The sequence below is a fragment of the Epinephelus lanceolatus genome, chromosome 15, assembly GCF_041903045.1.
Source record: "Epinephelus lanceolatus isolate andai-2023 chromosome 15, ASM4190304v1, whole genome shotgun sequence".
NCBI lineage: Eukaryota > Metazoa > Chordata > Actinopteri > Perciformes > Serranidae > Epinephelus > Epinephelus lanceolatus.
In genome coordinates this window covers 16039329-16055188 of record NC_135748.1, presented here as the reverse complement: position 1 = coordinate 16055188, position 15860 = coordinate 16039329, and the positions used below count along the sequence as shown (strand labels likewise).

The window sequence follows — 15860 nt, the reverse complement described above, 5'->3', positions numbered from 1 at the left end:
CAGATTATTAGTTTTATGTCACCAGCTTTACCAGGGAGTATTATTATTATTTAAATAGATGGTAAATATGTTTTTTGGCAACATTTGCTTGCTCTATGTATTTCAGTTTTGGTAAGTAAATAAAAGCAGAATACCACTGCATAGATGTCATACTTTGAATCAGAATCAGAAATCAGAATCAGAAAAACTTTATTGATCCACAAGGAGAAATTATGATTTGTTACAGTTGCGCCGATGTAAAGAATAGAGAATCATAAGAAGTAGGAATAAGAGTATGAAATAAAGAGTGTAAATATAAAGCAATGAAATAAAATAAAGTAGAAATGAAATGTGATTTAAATATTAAAATAAAATACATCTTATCACTGTGCTGAGGCTGTAAGTGTGAAAATTTAACTACAATTTATACATCAGTAGTATAAAACAACAATAGAATTAGAGTAAACATAAGAAATATGTACATACACATCTGTGTAGACATACTAGACTTAGTCCGTACTAGACTAAGTTAATGTCTTGTGGTTGTGATTGTGATCAATGCCTTGAGAATGTGACTGTCCTGTTGCACTGTGTTTTTGTCATGTCTATTTGTGCTGCAGAACAGGAGCCTGCTGTAAGCCACTTTTAAACTGAGTCAGGCCCGTTTAACTGTAACTACAATGTTACTTTTAGTCTTTTTCCTGTATAATAAATGAAATGAAAACATCCCATTGTTTACGTGTTAATTTTTTTTTAAATTTAAATGAATTTATTTTTTACTTGAAAGGGACAATGTACATTAATCAACATTCAAACATATGTAAATGCACATCAGTTAGCTGAAAGGCTAGTTTTTAATCAGCAGTCTGTTTACCTAATGTTGTTAGGCATCTTAGAATAATAAAAATAATACAATATGTAGCCTACAATATAAAGCACACGAAACTGAGGTAAAAAGGCACATAAAATACAGTTAAACATGCATTTTAATATACCCACTTTTTTTTAGATTCCTCTGTAAATTTGCTGTAAAAGTAAAAATGACTTCAGTGCTGAGAACCAATCTTTATTTCTCAGCAGAGTGAAACACCTACTCTGTGTCTGCTGTGATGCAGCAGCAGTTCAAGAGTTTGTCATGGCCTCAGGCAGAAAAGTCCTATGAGCCCCACCAAGCAGCAGGGTGACGAATGACTGGTGATAGATTTGTCAGTGTGACAGTGAGACAAAAATGTATTGTGATTATTTGAAGTAAGTAAATTCTTCATAATTGTGACAATTTTATGGATTTCTTGCTTTTACTCTTAATTTGATAGCCACGAAGGCTGACTGTAACCACTGAGTCTGGTGTAAACCCCTGAACAGTGATGATAAAGCACATCATTTGTAACACTAACAAAAAGAGACTGTGCCCCATACTCCTGTGGTAGATATTTGATCAATTATTCTGACTTCAGGAACAGACAGGGTTAATGGAGGTCGCAGTAAAGTGCACAGAAGGTTATCTGTGGTGCTTTAAAGGTACAAAGCAAAACACTGATCACAGGTCTGTAGTCTATCTGCTCTTTGAAAAGTATCCTTGATCAATTATTGAACATGGTTATATCAATTACTGTTTGCCTGTTTTAGCTGTTACCATGGCAGAGGCTCATGTATTATTAACCATTTGGGTGTCTAGTTTTTGTACTCAGGGTATTTTCGGCCCATTTTGACACGTCAATGGGGATTTTATTGTTTGATAATTGCACGCCACTATGGCTGAGGCTGAAAGAGCACGTCTGGCTTTTCTGAATGGGATGTGAAACATGTAAGACAGTCTTGTATTTCAATGGAGGGGCCAAAAATGAAACAGGAGAAAGAAAAGGCTGGGAAAACAGTTCGCTTTAGAGTAGCATCTGCCAACAGCGGCCGGGTCTTGGCGGAGGTGTTCAAGGATGAAACGGCCTGGAGTGGCTCAGTATCGGACTCAGTGGACTCTGACTGCACCAGCAGCCCAGAGGCAGAGCAGGGCAGCTCGCCTTCCATCAGCGAGGCTAACAGCCACCTGAATGGTCTGGTGGTGGAAAGCACTCCGGACGAGAACGGCTGTGAACCTGATGACTTGCTTTTGTACGCCAGTGCCAAGAGAGAGAGGCTCTTCAGCAACAAACGGATCAATATCTGTAGCAAGAATGGGACCATACGAGGAGTGAGGAACAAAGTGAGCGCAGGTCAAGAGCTCTTCAACACCCTCTCCAACATGTACTCTGTAAGTGGCTCTGGCAAAGGTGGAACTGAGTTTCAAAATGTTGTTGCAGGTTGATTCTAGGTTGAGCCAAAAAAGCAATTTAATGCTGTTTCTTTACTCCTGTACCCACCTCAGAATTGAAGAAGAACAACAACTATGAAACCCTTTGAGGAGTATAATCCTTGGTGAAGTGTTTGGTTCGGTCATAACCTTTATTCTCTTTCCCTCTAAGGGTTCTCTTTGTCATCAGAAAAGGAGACCCTGGGAAAAGCAGTAAACAGTTTGGAAATAGCAGCTTCACATGATGTAATCAACAGGAAGAAATCACCCTGTGGCTGAAGATTGTCCGGCAGTTTGGTCTACACCTGGACTCCTCACTGAATTTACAAGTGTCTGGTTAAAACAGACTCTTCAGTGTCTTCTTCTATGAACACATTTACCTTTAAAAGGACTACAGCTGTATGGTCCGGGCTGTTCAAGTTCTTTGACTCACAGATAAGGATAAAAAACAATCTAGTAAGTAACTCACTATCATGTCATTGTAGGCAGTGTCTCTAATGTTCATATACGTATAATCATTTGAAACCTCTCATATTAACAACATCATCGAAACAGTTAAATATATGTAACATGTTTTTATACACTGCTAAACTGTGCTTGTGCATGTGTATCACTAAAGGCAAGTAACCTGTACGTTAAACAACTAAACAAACTAGCAAAATGTAAGTAAGATCATTTCACCCTCTGAGACTTTGAACGAGTTTCTGAAGAGATTTCTTTGTATTTTTTTAAGATGTTGTGTGTATAATTGTGATACAGAGTTTCATATGATTTTGATATTTGGTGGAGTCTCTTTCATGGCATACAGCTGAGCTATGTCAACATGCATGTTTTTTTAAAAAGTATTTTTTAATGACGTTCAAACTAGACTGGTTGTGCTTCATATTATTTATCATACCCATAACTCCATACACTCAAATTATATAAACCTTACTTTGATTCAAGGGGTAGATGTATACTTCTGTCTCATTGCTGTATTGCACTACATTTTATGTTTGTTCCACTGGTTTCTGGAAAAAGTTGCTGCCTTGGCTGTTACATTTATTAAATACTTGCAAAAGTTTTTAAACATTTTACATAATGTGCAACCCAATGAAACATTACTGTATTACTTACCCTGCCCATTATTTCCTTGTGGTATAAAACGTCTGACAATAGTTAAAAATGTTGTTCACAATTTCTTAAAGCCTGAAGGTACTCTATTTACTAAGGAAAAAAATAGGGAGTGTTCCATTGGATCAAGGCACTATGTAGTTAGTTATAAAAACTCAGGAGCTCTTCGAGGATGGGGCAAACAGTCATATAAAGATAAAAAACAATGACTGGCCAGCTCACTCCAAAAGTCCAAGGTACTGTAGTTAAAAATCCTTCATTAATACATGGATGGATAAACCAATGAGTTTTGACTAGAGAGTCTTCATCAGGGTGTAAGATGAAGATGTAGACTGATGAGGACCCTCTAGTGAAAACGTGTTGGTTTATCCATGCATTAATAATTTATTAACTATAATCAGAGTACCTCAGATGCATTTTGGGACTGCCTGCCTGTACCATGGACTTTTACACTGAGAGAGCTGGCCATTTGTTGTTTTGTATCTTTAAATTCACTGTCATATAAGACAAATAACAGCAAATCCTCACAATTCAGAAGCTGGGAATAGATAATGTATGGTCATTTTTTTGCTTAAAAATACTTTACAGATTATCAAAATTGTTGCTGATTAATTTTTTGTTGATTAGTTACTGATAATATTTGCTTACTTTTATTTAAAAGAAACTTTGAATGCAGAATTTTTACATTGTTGTATGACTACTTGTATTCAAGTAAAGGATCTGAGGACTTCCTCCATCACTGCACTTCACTAAACCTAAAGATATCCAATTCATCTAATATTATTTAAAAAAAAATCTAAATAAAAAATGGAGCAATTATTAATAAATGACTTAATATATAAATTATTTAAATATTATAGTCAATCAGAGTGTGTTCCTACTTGGCTGTGTATATTTTGTGATATTTGTATCACATCCTCGTGGATCTCTAACAGTGTGACATTAGCCTGCTGGTGGTTATTTTATTTTATTTTTAAAGAGAAAATCCACCCCAAAATCAAATATTTTTTTATTCTGTAGTATTGAAGCAACTCTTTGGATCCTGTTTATTTTATTAGGATATATGAAGACATTTTCTGATTCACATGTCTGATTTTTTTTAAAATTAAAATTCCTTTGCATGCAGTGTTTTGCCTGTGCTCATTAAAAGAGCAGACAGATTCAGTCATCACCATATATAGACCTAAATCACTGAATATGGACCACCTCCAAAAGTGTCACCTGATCAACACTTGTCTTGATGCTGTGATTTGCAGCTTAGCAAAACAGTCCTGTGTATTTTACAAATATATTGTCTTCATCGCCTCATCATCACTTCCACTGCACACTTTCAGACTCAGTTTTAGGGTGGACTTCCCCTTTCAGTGACAGATTTATGCAACAACATCTCACCGTACACCTGCCTCAGTCAGCACCACGGACAGCGACCCTGCCAGCTCTCTGCATACACTGCTAACGGCGCCTCCTGCACACACTGATACACACACACACACACACTGATACACACTCACAGCGGGCCCCCAGGGGCAGGGCATGTTCATTTTGTAATGACTACCAGCTAATACAGCATAATCTACGATCATGTTACTGCGGCATTGACAGCTTAACAGCAGAGGGCAGGATGCAGGCTTTCCTACAGACACCCCCTCGCCTTTTATTTTTTTAGTTTCTCAGCCACCGGAAAGATCCCTTTATTTTGGGTTTCACCAACCAACATGCCTCCGTCGACTCGTCTCGGGCTTCTCTCAGGGCGGAGTGGCTCTAAATGATAACAGATGTGATGCACGTCTGGCAAGGAGCACGTCTTGGTTGAGGGTCTCTGCAGAGCAAGGTAGTGAAATCTCTTCCTCTTCCTACTCCACGCCCTGTCATTATCACCAAGAGCTCCACCAGCACCATGTCCCCTCCAGCATCGGCTGCGACAGCGAGTGAAAGCAGTACGACCACCGTATTCGAGGAGGACACCAGGGAGGAGGTATGGTTGTTCCAACATGCCATATATGAGCAAACGTCTGGTGTTATGCTGTGTGTGTTGGATGCTGGCGCAGGGCTTCAGTGGGTCCATGTGTGCAGGATGTAACACACTGCAGGTGGATTATCTGGGGTTATAAATAATATCCTTGGTTGCAGTTTGACACAGGAGAATTTCTATGATGTTGCAGCCTTCAATAATCATTTCAGAGTAAAATGGGTGGACACGTGTGATTGGTAATCCCAGCATCTTCACCTGTCTTTCATCTATCATCTGCTGTAGAGAGCCAGTAGCTCTGATTTCATGTTAACATCACTCCAGCTCTTAAAATGTTCACAGAGCTGCAGTCCAAGTCTGTTGAAAATCCTTATTGTGCTGAAGATGTTGCAATTATTAACAAGCAAAATGTCATTTTAAGTAGGTGATAAATCACAGGCGTAAATTTCAGGGTGGGCACAGGCGACACCTCCATCTCAATATTTATAACGTGCATTTGTCCTCCCAGTAACAACAAGTAAGTAGCAGATGACTTTCATTTTGACTAAATTAGATACATTAAAACCTTAAATTGAATGAATGAATAAAGCAAATTTCATGCACAGAATGCGCTTTACAATTCAGTGGCAGAGACAAACAGCAAAGAAATAAAACCATACAATTATACAACACTCATTCAAGGAGAGAAGAGAAGAATACATTAACTTATCAATCAGTTAATCAATCAAATAATAAAAAATACATATAAAACTATTAAAACAGATAGCTGCTAGTTATAGGCTATATTGAAAATTAATGTTCTGAGTCATCATTTAAAAGTGACTGAGCCAGAGGTTTTTGTAGTGACGTTAGGAACAGTTAAAAGAGCAGCTGTGGAGGATCTCAGGGTTTGTGGATGGACCTAAGGTGATGGGGAATCTATAAGGAGGGGGTAAAGCCATTAAGAGCCTTAAAAACCAATAAAAGGACTTTAAAATCAATTCTAAAAGATACTGGGAGCCGGTGTAGATTACGTACAACAGGAGTTATATGGTTTCCTTTTTTAATTTTTGTTTAAACCCTGGCAGCAGCATTCTGAATGCTCTGTAGTTTTGCCATGGCAGTTTTAGGCAGGCCAGTATATAGAGCATTGTAAGAGTGAAGACGACTGAAAACGAAAGCATGAACAAACTTCTCAGCATCATGCTGGCTCAGTAGAGGTCATACATAAGCTATATTGCACAAATGATAAAATGCAGTTTTTGTTAATATATTAAAATTAGCTTTGAAATTGAGATCAGAATCTAAAATGACACCAAGGTTTGTTACCTGAGGTCGTGTCTGTGTGGCTAGATGACCCTGTGTAGTGAGAACCAGATCCCTCTTATTTTTGGGGCACAAAAGAATAAAATTGGAATCCTCCATAATGCAGAAAATGAAGTGTTTGATGCTCAAGATTTTCTGGCAGAGGACCACCAAACCCAACATTTCATATTTGTCCCCCCAGTGTTTAAAGGAAACCTACGCTCTTGTGTATGGTTACACTTTTATCACTTCCTCTTTTGTTTTGTTTGTGCTTTGACTCAACAGCAAAGACCCCTGAAGCAATCTCTGAGCAAGTCACTTTGCCGGGAGAGTTTTTGGAAATGCCTCCTCTTGTCCATTCTCATGTACGGCTGCATGGGAGCGATGGTTTGGTGTCATGTCACCAAGGTGACCCGCCTCACCTTTGACAGTGCCTTCAAAGGGAAATCCATGATGTACCATGACAGTCCCTGCTCTGACGGCTATATCTACATCCCTCTGGCTCTACTGGGCATGCTCTATTTAGTCTATCTGGTGGAGTGTTGGCACTGTCATGTGAAGAATGAGCTGCAGCACAAAGTGGATGTGGAGGGCATCTACGAGCGCATCCAAAGGATGCAGCAAGCCAAACCCTGCATCTGGTGGAAGGCCATCAGCTATCACTACGTTCGCCGAACACGACAAGTCACACGCTACCGGAATGGAGACGCTTACACCAGTACCCAGGTTTACCATGAACGTGTCAACACTCATGTGGCAGAGGCTGAATTTGACTACGGTCACTGTGGTGTCAAGGATGTTTCAAAGCAGCTGCTGGGCTTGGAGAAGTCTGCTCTTACTAAGATGCGGTTCACCAAGTGCTTTAGTTTTGCCAATGTAGAGTCAGAGAATTCCTACCTTACACAGCGAGCAAGGTTTTTCACCGACAATGAGGGCCTTGATGACTACATGGAAGCCAGGGAGGGCATGCACCTGAAAAACATTGACCTGAAGGAGTATGTCATGGTGCTGTCCGACCCGGACCACCACCCCTGGTACCTGTCCCATTACGTCTTCTGGTTTGCCTCACTCCTCACGTTCTCCTGGCCTCTCAGAGTCTTCACAGAGTATCACACTGCATATGTCCACTATCGTGTTGAGAAGCTCTTTGGGCACGATTACCTCCCCGTGACCCCATGTGATGATCGGCCATATTGGCGTCGCATCCCTCGTGTTAACACCATTGACAGTACAGAACTGGAATGGCACATTCGTTCCAACCAGCAACTGGTGCCCAGTTACTCAGAGGCTGGCCTGATGGACCTGGCCCAGTGCCCGACCAGCTTCAGCGGGATACGTCAGAATTGTGAACGCTGCCACAGAGCCATCAGCTGCTCCTCTGTGTTCTCCAGGAGTGCCCTCAGCGTCTGTACTGGTGCCAGCTCCCGCATACCCTTCAGCAGCAGTCGCTTCTCCTTGGCGCGACGCTACGGCTCCCAGCGCAGCTGCTTCTGGAGGAGTGGCAGCTTGGATGACCAGGAGAGTCCCAGCGAGAACACCCGCTGTCTCTCAGAGCGCCTCACCACAGATGATGAGGAACCCCCAGACTATGAGGACGCACTTTGCTACCCAGTGCTCATAGTTCACTGTAGCGAGAATTGCCACAACCACAGATCTTTCCACAGAAATGGCTCCTGCGTGGAGACTTCCTTATGACTATGCAGTCACTGACAGTGGCATGTCTGTAGCATACAAACACTTTGCACATCAGAAACAAGAGTGTGTAAACATGTCTTAATGTGAGATACACAGATCTGTGCTGTATTGTCATACTATCTGCAACAAATGCCTGAATCCTGAATGTGTGAATCACCAAAGCAATAACAGTGATTAGTGAGTGGAGAACAAAGCAATGGTGGTATGTGAACCTCCGAGGATACACGCACGTGGACAAATTATATCTGCCTGGCTTCCAGTGAAAACCAAGCAGACACAGACTGTTACACTGTACATCATTGCCATACCTTTTAAGGTCTCATATGTACCGTACATGTGAAACTGAAGCTGCAGTTACCTCATACGACCCTTTCAGAGGCCACGAAGAAGACGGGCAGGTTAAACACCTCATTTATTCAGTGAAATCTCAGTAACGCAAACACTGACCAGTCAGATAACTACAGCAATAACTGTGAAAATAAATATCCTTATAAGTGAAAAAGTAAAAGGAGGAACATCAGTGAAGCGTGTCGGCTTATGCATGTCACAAATAGACAATAGTCAACACGGAAACCTGCCGACCAAAGAGACAAAGGAACTCTGGATTCTCTCACTCACTGTTATACCAATCTATAATGTTTGAAAACTTACATTACTTGTGTAAAGTGTTGTAATTTGACTTTGTACCTACTTTTTTTATCAACATGCCTCATGTATTTCTACTTCAGTTAGTGACTTTCTGCAGAATGCCTTGTGACGAGTGCAGAAAACAGGTACGAACTCACTTTCAGCTGTGGGGTTTGTTAGTAGGTGAACAGTGACATAAAGAGAGTAAAAACAGCTGTTTTAACTGAGATCAAAAATGGATTGTGTCCTTGTCCTCAGAGCAAACCTGTCTTTGTGGTTACATTACATTCTGTTCTATTGAGGCTGCTGTGGGATGGAGAATTTGATATAGCTGATATATAGCTTCTTCTACAATGGATTTCTCACTGTTGGACTGTTGACTGTTGGTGCTATATGGCAGCTCCAGAGAGAAACGTACTTTTCTTTTGGATGTTGACAGACTTTCACCTAAATCTGATGTTTACAGCTGATGTTTTGAAACGTTTTGTCCGACAAACCTCCGCTGGAATTCTCTAAGTGTGATGACGCATTGTCATAGTTTGGATGCTTTAATTGTTAAAGAACCAGTGTGTAACATTTAGGGGGATTTAGTGGCATTCTGCAGTGAGGATTTCAGATTGCAACCAGCCGAAACTTCTCCCAGTTAGAATTCTTTGCTGGGATTTTGCTGGGAGCCAAATTATCCACGAATTTCTCTTCCTCTATAAAAACAAACAGACCAGGGGATTTAAACCGGTAAAAAAGTCTTAACTCATCTTTTTTCTCTGATAACTTAAGATCCAGATCTTCAGTAGGTTGTTTCCAGGAGCTGAATTATCCGCAGAGGTCTCTTCGTCTCTAAAACAAACAGACCAGGGGATTAAAACCAATAAAAACACTTAGTAAAGCAGTTTCACATCACAAACAAGTGATTCTCTGATGCTGTTTGGCTTGTTGGAGACAGGCTGATAGCCCAGCATCTGCTTATGTTTGCTCACCTTTTTTCTCGAAAAAGTTAAGATCCAGACAATCAGGAGCCGGATTAATTGCAGAGGTCTCTTCCTCTCAAAAACAACCAGACTTGGTGATTTAAACCACTGAAAAAACAAACACAAAAGCACAAATGGCCCTATCTAGAGCCAATGTTTGGTTTGTCTGTTCTTGCCTGCTGTAGAAACATGGTGGTGCAACATGGCACTCTTCATAGACAAGAACAAGACAAGAATCAGCTCCCTATGCAGATAGGTATAAATGGCTCATTCTAACAAAAACACAGTAGTTCTTATTTTCAGGTGATTATACACGAAAGGAAACATACTTATTATATTATATTCCATTTCAGTATATCCCCCTGAATCCTGCACACTGGACCTTTAAGGTGTTTTAGGTTGTTTTTTTGCTTTAACGTTTGACACATGATTTGTCTTGACTGACCCAGAAACAGGACTTTTTTGGGAGCTCTGATGCTGTCGAGTCAAATGAGCCCTCACCTTAACAAACTAAAACACGTTTTGAAAAATCAGTCACCCGTGATAAAATAAGAGAGTACATTTTTGGGCTTTTTTTCTACCTACTGCCACGACAAAAACCTGCCGGCAACTGTGGTTCAAACACATACACATGTCATCACAATAATCTTGTCAGAAGAGACAAGGACGGGCTTACATTGACTCTACACTACATTTCAACAGTTGGATTTCACATCATTATCATCTGTCGAACGACAAACCACAGCGTGGATTAAACTGCAAAAAGATCATAAGGTCATTAAACTCATGCTCAAATTTGCATGATTTTCTTCTGCTAAGAAAATTTGTTAGTAACCATAAAACATGAATGTAAACCACCAGCACACGTACATGATATACTGTAGTATAACCCCATTATGTGTCTATTGTAAAGGAATAATGCTCCATTTTGTATCTGTAAAATGGTGATTTCACTGTCCATTGTACATTGAATGTGCTTAGATAAAAAGCACAGCACACACAACATGTCAACATCTTTCCTGAAGAGATTTTGGATGTTGAAATCTGATCTATCTGAAGGATCCCTGACTCTTTTGAGGAGATTTTGCAGACAGTATATGCAAGGATGTAAATGCACTTATGTTTACATATGGACATCATACAAACTTTATAATACTGACTTTTTTATGACATCTAACAGGAACACATTGTATACGTCTTAGCAAATAACATATTGTTCTTACATTGTTTTCAATAATGTGGTGACACAGTATTATGCACTTGAAGTGACACTAGACATTATGAATTGTAGTGAAGCTGAATGTTGATGTAAATTCCTATGAAATAATAAAGTATTCAAGCTGATATATTGATAAATGCTCAGACATTAAACGACACACGACCACTTAAGGCTTCTTGTAAAACTGTTAAAGATATTCTTGTTGTTATTATAATCAAATGGGCTGTATAAATAACTTGATTACCTTTTAAAATATGTATTCAATTTTATCTTATGCTGGAAAAATAAAAGTTGCAATAAATGTTTGGGGCAAACCCATGTATATTTAAAAAAATGTTGCTGCCTTGGATCCTCAGATACTTTTCATGGACATTTTGACATCATAGGAAAAACTCAGGTGTATGTATTCATTGTGCATGCTGGCTCACTGTCGTGCTGTCGTGGCCTACTGGGACACCTGAATACAACAGAGCCATTGTTAATGTTATCAGTAAGACCTCTGCTTTTCCTACTATGACCTATGACAAGTCAGAATCTATGGTGGGTGAAAGGCCTATAAAACTGACTGTGTTTAAATTCTGTACATAAATAGTATAAGGCAAAGCATGTTTATTCTTCCTGTTATAATTAGAGATTATTTAGGCCTACATCTGATGTACCTTTACACTTCAAACGTTATATTCATTTAGATTTTGTTCTCTGGTTGTACTACTTTTAAATCCTTTAGAAAATGGCTAATACATAATAAATGACAGTGGCACACACTAAAAAGCTGACGTCATGCAACAATAAGTAAGATTAGCCATTTACCTCGAAGATGGTGAACATTAAAATAAATTCTAGTCCAAGGATCCTCAAACTGCCTTGCCAGGGGGCCTATTTTGCAAAATGAGAGGAAGCCAGGGGCCAGACGCAGCAGCTGTACACAGGTCAGGTGAACGTGGGGGTGTTTTTTGGATTTGAGGACATTTGGGCTTGGCTCAGACCTCTGTTGGAGGATCTGGGGGATCCTCCCCTGGCCTTTGTTTGATGAACAAACTCTATTTTTATTCTTCTTTTTTTTTACACACTCTGACAACTTAAACCAAAAATTATTAATGTAAATTAAATTACTTAAATTTTTAATGTGCACCTGGGGGGGTACCTGACATCTTATCAGAAGCCAGAAGTTGACCATCACTCTAGTTTTGGTTATATTGGTTATATTATTACCTTATAGTATTACCTTGTATGAAAATAAATGAAGATACGTTTGATAGCGACACAGCTACAGTGTGTGGCATTCATTTACTACTTTGACTTTGATGTATTTAGTTATTTTTGGCTAAGATATTATTGTAGATCATGTCAGCATCATGAAGTTGGAAATTGTCACGCTACAATTAATAATAATAGTAATAATAACAACAACAACAACAACAACAACAATAATAATAATAATAAGAAGAAGAAGCAGAAGAAGAAGAACAATAATAAAGAATATCCCAGTGAATTTTGTCTGTTTTGGATAACAACCTGTAAAATCCCACCGTGGTTTGGTCCCTGAACAGCTCGCCCAGGTCATGTCATTCACCTCCAGTCCGGTAGGTGGCAGCACATTTACATCAGCTGGTAAATAAGTAACACAGTCAGAGGTGCCGACGAAGTAGTGTAACTGGCTATGAAAGGTTATTCCATAGGTGAGTGGACTATGAATATTTATTGCGTGTTAGCAACTTCATATTTAGCATTTAGCAACAAAGTCAAACAAGCGACACTGTTTAGTGGCTCGTTAGCTCGTGGCGTGTTGCACGTGGACTGAAATAACGGGTCCACGAGCCTCCTGAAGAAAAGTGAAGCTAGCTAGCTGTGTGTGCTTCAGCTCGGTTTAAACAACATCCTGAAAAATGACAAGCCCAGTCAAGCAGAGGCATCATTTGAATAAAGGTACACAAAGAGCTCCTAATATGAAAAGACAGAATCTAGTAATCCTCAGCTGGGACAGCGCTACCTCTCATAAATGTTAGACGTTTGCTAGTGTCAAGTAAGGCATCAAAACATAATTTCCGGAAGATAAACTATTTAACATTAGTAGTTTAACAAAAGTTTTTTTTCCCCTAATCCATTGTTTTACTAAATAATTAGTGCAACAGTCATAAAGAAAAATATATTATTACAAGACACAAACCGGGGCTAGAAATAAAATTAGGCTTTTATTTTGAAAGTAACATTAAATTTTGAATTTGCTGGATAGTGTTGCAGACTTTATAATTCAGACAGTCTTAACTTGAGCTTTACAAAGGTGTTTGAACATGAAATCAAGCATGAAAATACTTCACATTTTCCCTTTTAAAATAACACAATTATTAGTATAAATAGTTAAATTATACTTTAAATTAGGACATGATGGGAAAGCAGTTGACAAATTATTTCAATGGTTGATTTACAGCAAAGACTCCTGAGTATTCTTGAAAGAATACTTCACACCCTTAAATGACCAGCTGTATATCACTAACTCACCCTGTGTTATGTTGAACTCATAATGAAGACATTTTTTTGTTTTTGCATGCCACCTGTATACCAAGAATCCAAAAAAGCAATCATTGATGAATTGAAGTCAATGGGAAACACGTTAAACGTATAGTGAAATTATGTATCAAAACATCAGACTGATAGTAAAAGAGCAGATACACCACACGCAAGAGGATTAAAAGAAGAAGCAATTCGTCTTGTGTGTGGTCTATCTGCTTTTTTACTATCAGTCTGATGTTTCCTGCCATCACCTGCCCCACGTTAAAAGGACGGGCAACGCTGTGCACAGGGCATGTGCTTTTGAATGATATCAAAACATCTGTGTACAAACTCTTGCACAACTCATGCAGTATAATCCAAGTCTCGTTTATCCAGCTGTATGATCAGTACTTCTCACACCTTAAGTAAAACTACTGATGGCAAGGTAGTGCAATGTGTTTGGGAACTACTGAGCATACAGCTGGACAAATGCCACTTGGATTATACTGCACGAGTTGTACAAGAGTTTTTAAATCAGATGTTTCAATATAGTTTTACTGCTGTTGAACACAGTGCAAGGAAAATGTCTTCCTCACATATTCAACGTAACACAGGGTGAGTAATTCATATACAAATGGTCATTTGGGGAACGAAGTATTCCTTTAAGTCTTGACTCTTGCTGTGGAGTGCATATTTTTTAAGTTTTAATGAATTCAGTCTGTTAATGAATATCATTGATACCGCAATCATTTTGACATACTGACTTTTATAGTTAAATTTGTCACAACAAGCTTGATTTATTTCATACTTCCTAACCATCCATTTTTTTTCCAGTGACTGGGTGGAGTGCCAACATGCAGAGTTTGGTGGTGCAGGCACTTGCCATGAGGCAGCTAGGACGGTTGAACCCCCGCCACCTGCTAGCTGCAGGATATGGACTGAGGCAGACCGAGTGGTGTCCCAGGACCATCCACACACGCCAGCTGTGGGGCTGCTCTGCTTTCCCCGCGCTTGGCTGTCACAGGCCGGCTCTTTGTGGCAGAGACGCTGTCAGGGCTTGGTCCGTCCAACATCTGAGGTTTAAAGGCAACAAGAAGAAAGGTGCTGCTAGGAAAGCACAGGAGGACGAGGAGGAGGAGGATGAGGATATGAAAGACCCTGAGGACAGTGATTATGAAGATGAGGTGCATGAGGACCCAAATCTACCAAAGGACTATAAAGACATGGAGAAACATGTGCAGTCCTTTCGCTATGATGTCATCATGAAAGCTGGCCTGGACATGGCACGGAAGTAAGTCACTGTCTGTTGGCTGCTCTCAGCTCTTTAAAGCCTTGTTTTCTTTACAGCATAACTGCATAACTTAGTAATTTGTAATCAGTAGGGCCTTTAAACCCCTTTCCTTTTTTGAACATGAGTAGAGAGTAACTATTTTTTGTCTTCTAACAGTAAAATTGAGGATGCCTTCTATAGCAACAAGCTCAGGCTAAATGGACTGAGACTCATCAAGAAAAGTAAAACGGTAAGTGATGTTTGACTACATGTTGCATATTCCTACCCAATGTTCTCAGTCTTTCCACTTGTGCCTTTTTCTCTCATTTCTCATTACTCGTATTTTGTTCTTTATTTAGGTGAAGGTCGGGGACACCTTGGACCTGGTAGTGTCGGAGAACCATGAAACAAACACTGTTACTCTGATGAGAGTCATCCTCCGAAAGGTTTTGGGTGAATCCAGTAACGCAGAAAAACACAAAGTTGCCATAAGGCGTTGGAAATGTATAGAGCTCCCCAAAGATGAGGCCTTTAAGTCATGAACATTGTATAGCACAGTGCTGACTGTCATACCATTAGCCAGTGAAGGCGACAACACTTGCAGAAATGATGGCCATCAAATGAGTGGCATTTGAGTGGTCACCAACAAGTTGGATCTAGAATGGATTACTAAGGTATAATGTAAAGGGTAACAGTTCTCAGTGGTTGTAGGCATTTAAGAGTTGGTTGGGAGGGAGATTTTGATTGTACATCTTCCTCCAGTATTGTGAGACTCCTCAATAAAGGTGCACTTTGACATTTTGAGATCATCATGTCTGAATGAGTCGGCTGATTAAGAACACGACATTTTCTTGGAAGTTCTTGAGGTTTCATCAGAATCATCAATTTTGTAGTATTTTTAGCTTTTGCTAATATCTTTTCTATCAGCATAATTTTTATTGAGGCAAAAATAATTGGTAAGA

The 15860-nt window shown here is 39.5% G+C and overlaps 2 protein-coding genes across 3 annotated transcripts; both read left to right on the top strand.

Annotated features, from left to right (window-relative positions):
* The first annotated feature begins 5066 nt into the window (after positions 1 to 5066).
* Positions 5067 to 11263, top strand: LOC117266873 (transmembrane protein 151B-like). Its single transcript, XM_033642257.2, has 2 exons — positions 5067 to 5351; positions 6915 to 11263. Exons 1-2 carry the CDS (start codon positions 5274 to 5276, stop codon positions 8322 to 8324), a joined length of 1488 nt encoding a protein of 495 aa, XP_033498148.1. The 5' UTR covers positions 5067 to 5273; the 3' UTR covers positions 8325 to 11263.
* A 1464-nt stretch (positions 11264 to 12727) lies between these two features.
* Positions 12728 to 15707, top strand: mtres1 (mitochondrial transcription rescue factor 1). Of its 2 annotated transcripts, none has more exons than XM_033643292.1 (4): positions 12728 to 12817; positions 14463 to 14919; positions 15076 to 15148; positions 15258 to 15707. In XM_033643292.1, exons 1-4 carry the CDS (start codon positions 12799 to 12801, stop codon positions 15438 to 15440), a joined length of 732 nt encoding a protein of 243 aa, XP_033499183.1. In that variant the 5' UTR covers positions 12728 to 12798; the 3' UTR covers positions 15441 to 15707. The 2 variants fall into 2 exon arrangements, with proteins under 2 accessions (XP_033499183.1, XP_033499182.1); XM_033643291.2 differs by lacking the exon at positions 12728 to 12817 and adding an exon at positions 12888 to 13064.
* The last annotated feature ends 153 nt before the right edge of the window (positions 15708 to 15860 follow it).

What these genes read in the sequence shown, in the direction of transcription:
- LOC117266873 (XM_033642257.2), top strand. Translation starts at nt 5,274, where the DNA reads ATGTCCCCTCCAGCATCGGCTGCGACAGCGAGTGAAAGCAGTACGACC. An exon ending in AGGAGGACACCAGGGAGGAG is followed by an intron (nt 5,352 to 6,914) that starts GTATGGTTGTTC and finishes TTGACTCAACAG; the next exon opens with CAAAGACCCCTGAAGCAATC.
- mtres1 (XM_033643291.2), top strand. Translation starts at nt 13,025, where the DNA reads ATGACAAGCCCAGTCAAGCAGAGGCATCATTTGAATAAAG. An exon ending in GAGGCATCATTTGAATAAAG is followed by an intron (nt 13,065 to 14,462) that starts GTACACAAAGAG and finishes TTTTTTTTCCAG; the next exon opens with TGACTGGGTGGAGTGCCAAC. An exon ending in TCATCAAGAAAAGTAAAACG is followed by an intron (nt 15,149 to 15,257) that starts GTAAGTGATGTT and finishes TTCTTTATTTAG; the next exon opens with GTGAAGGTCGGGGACACCTT.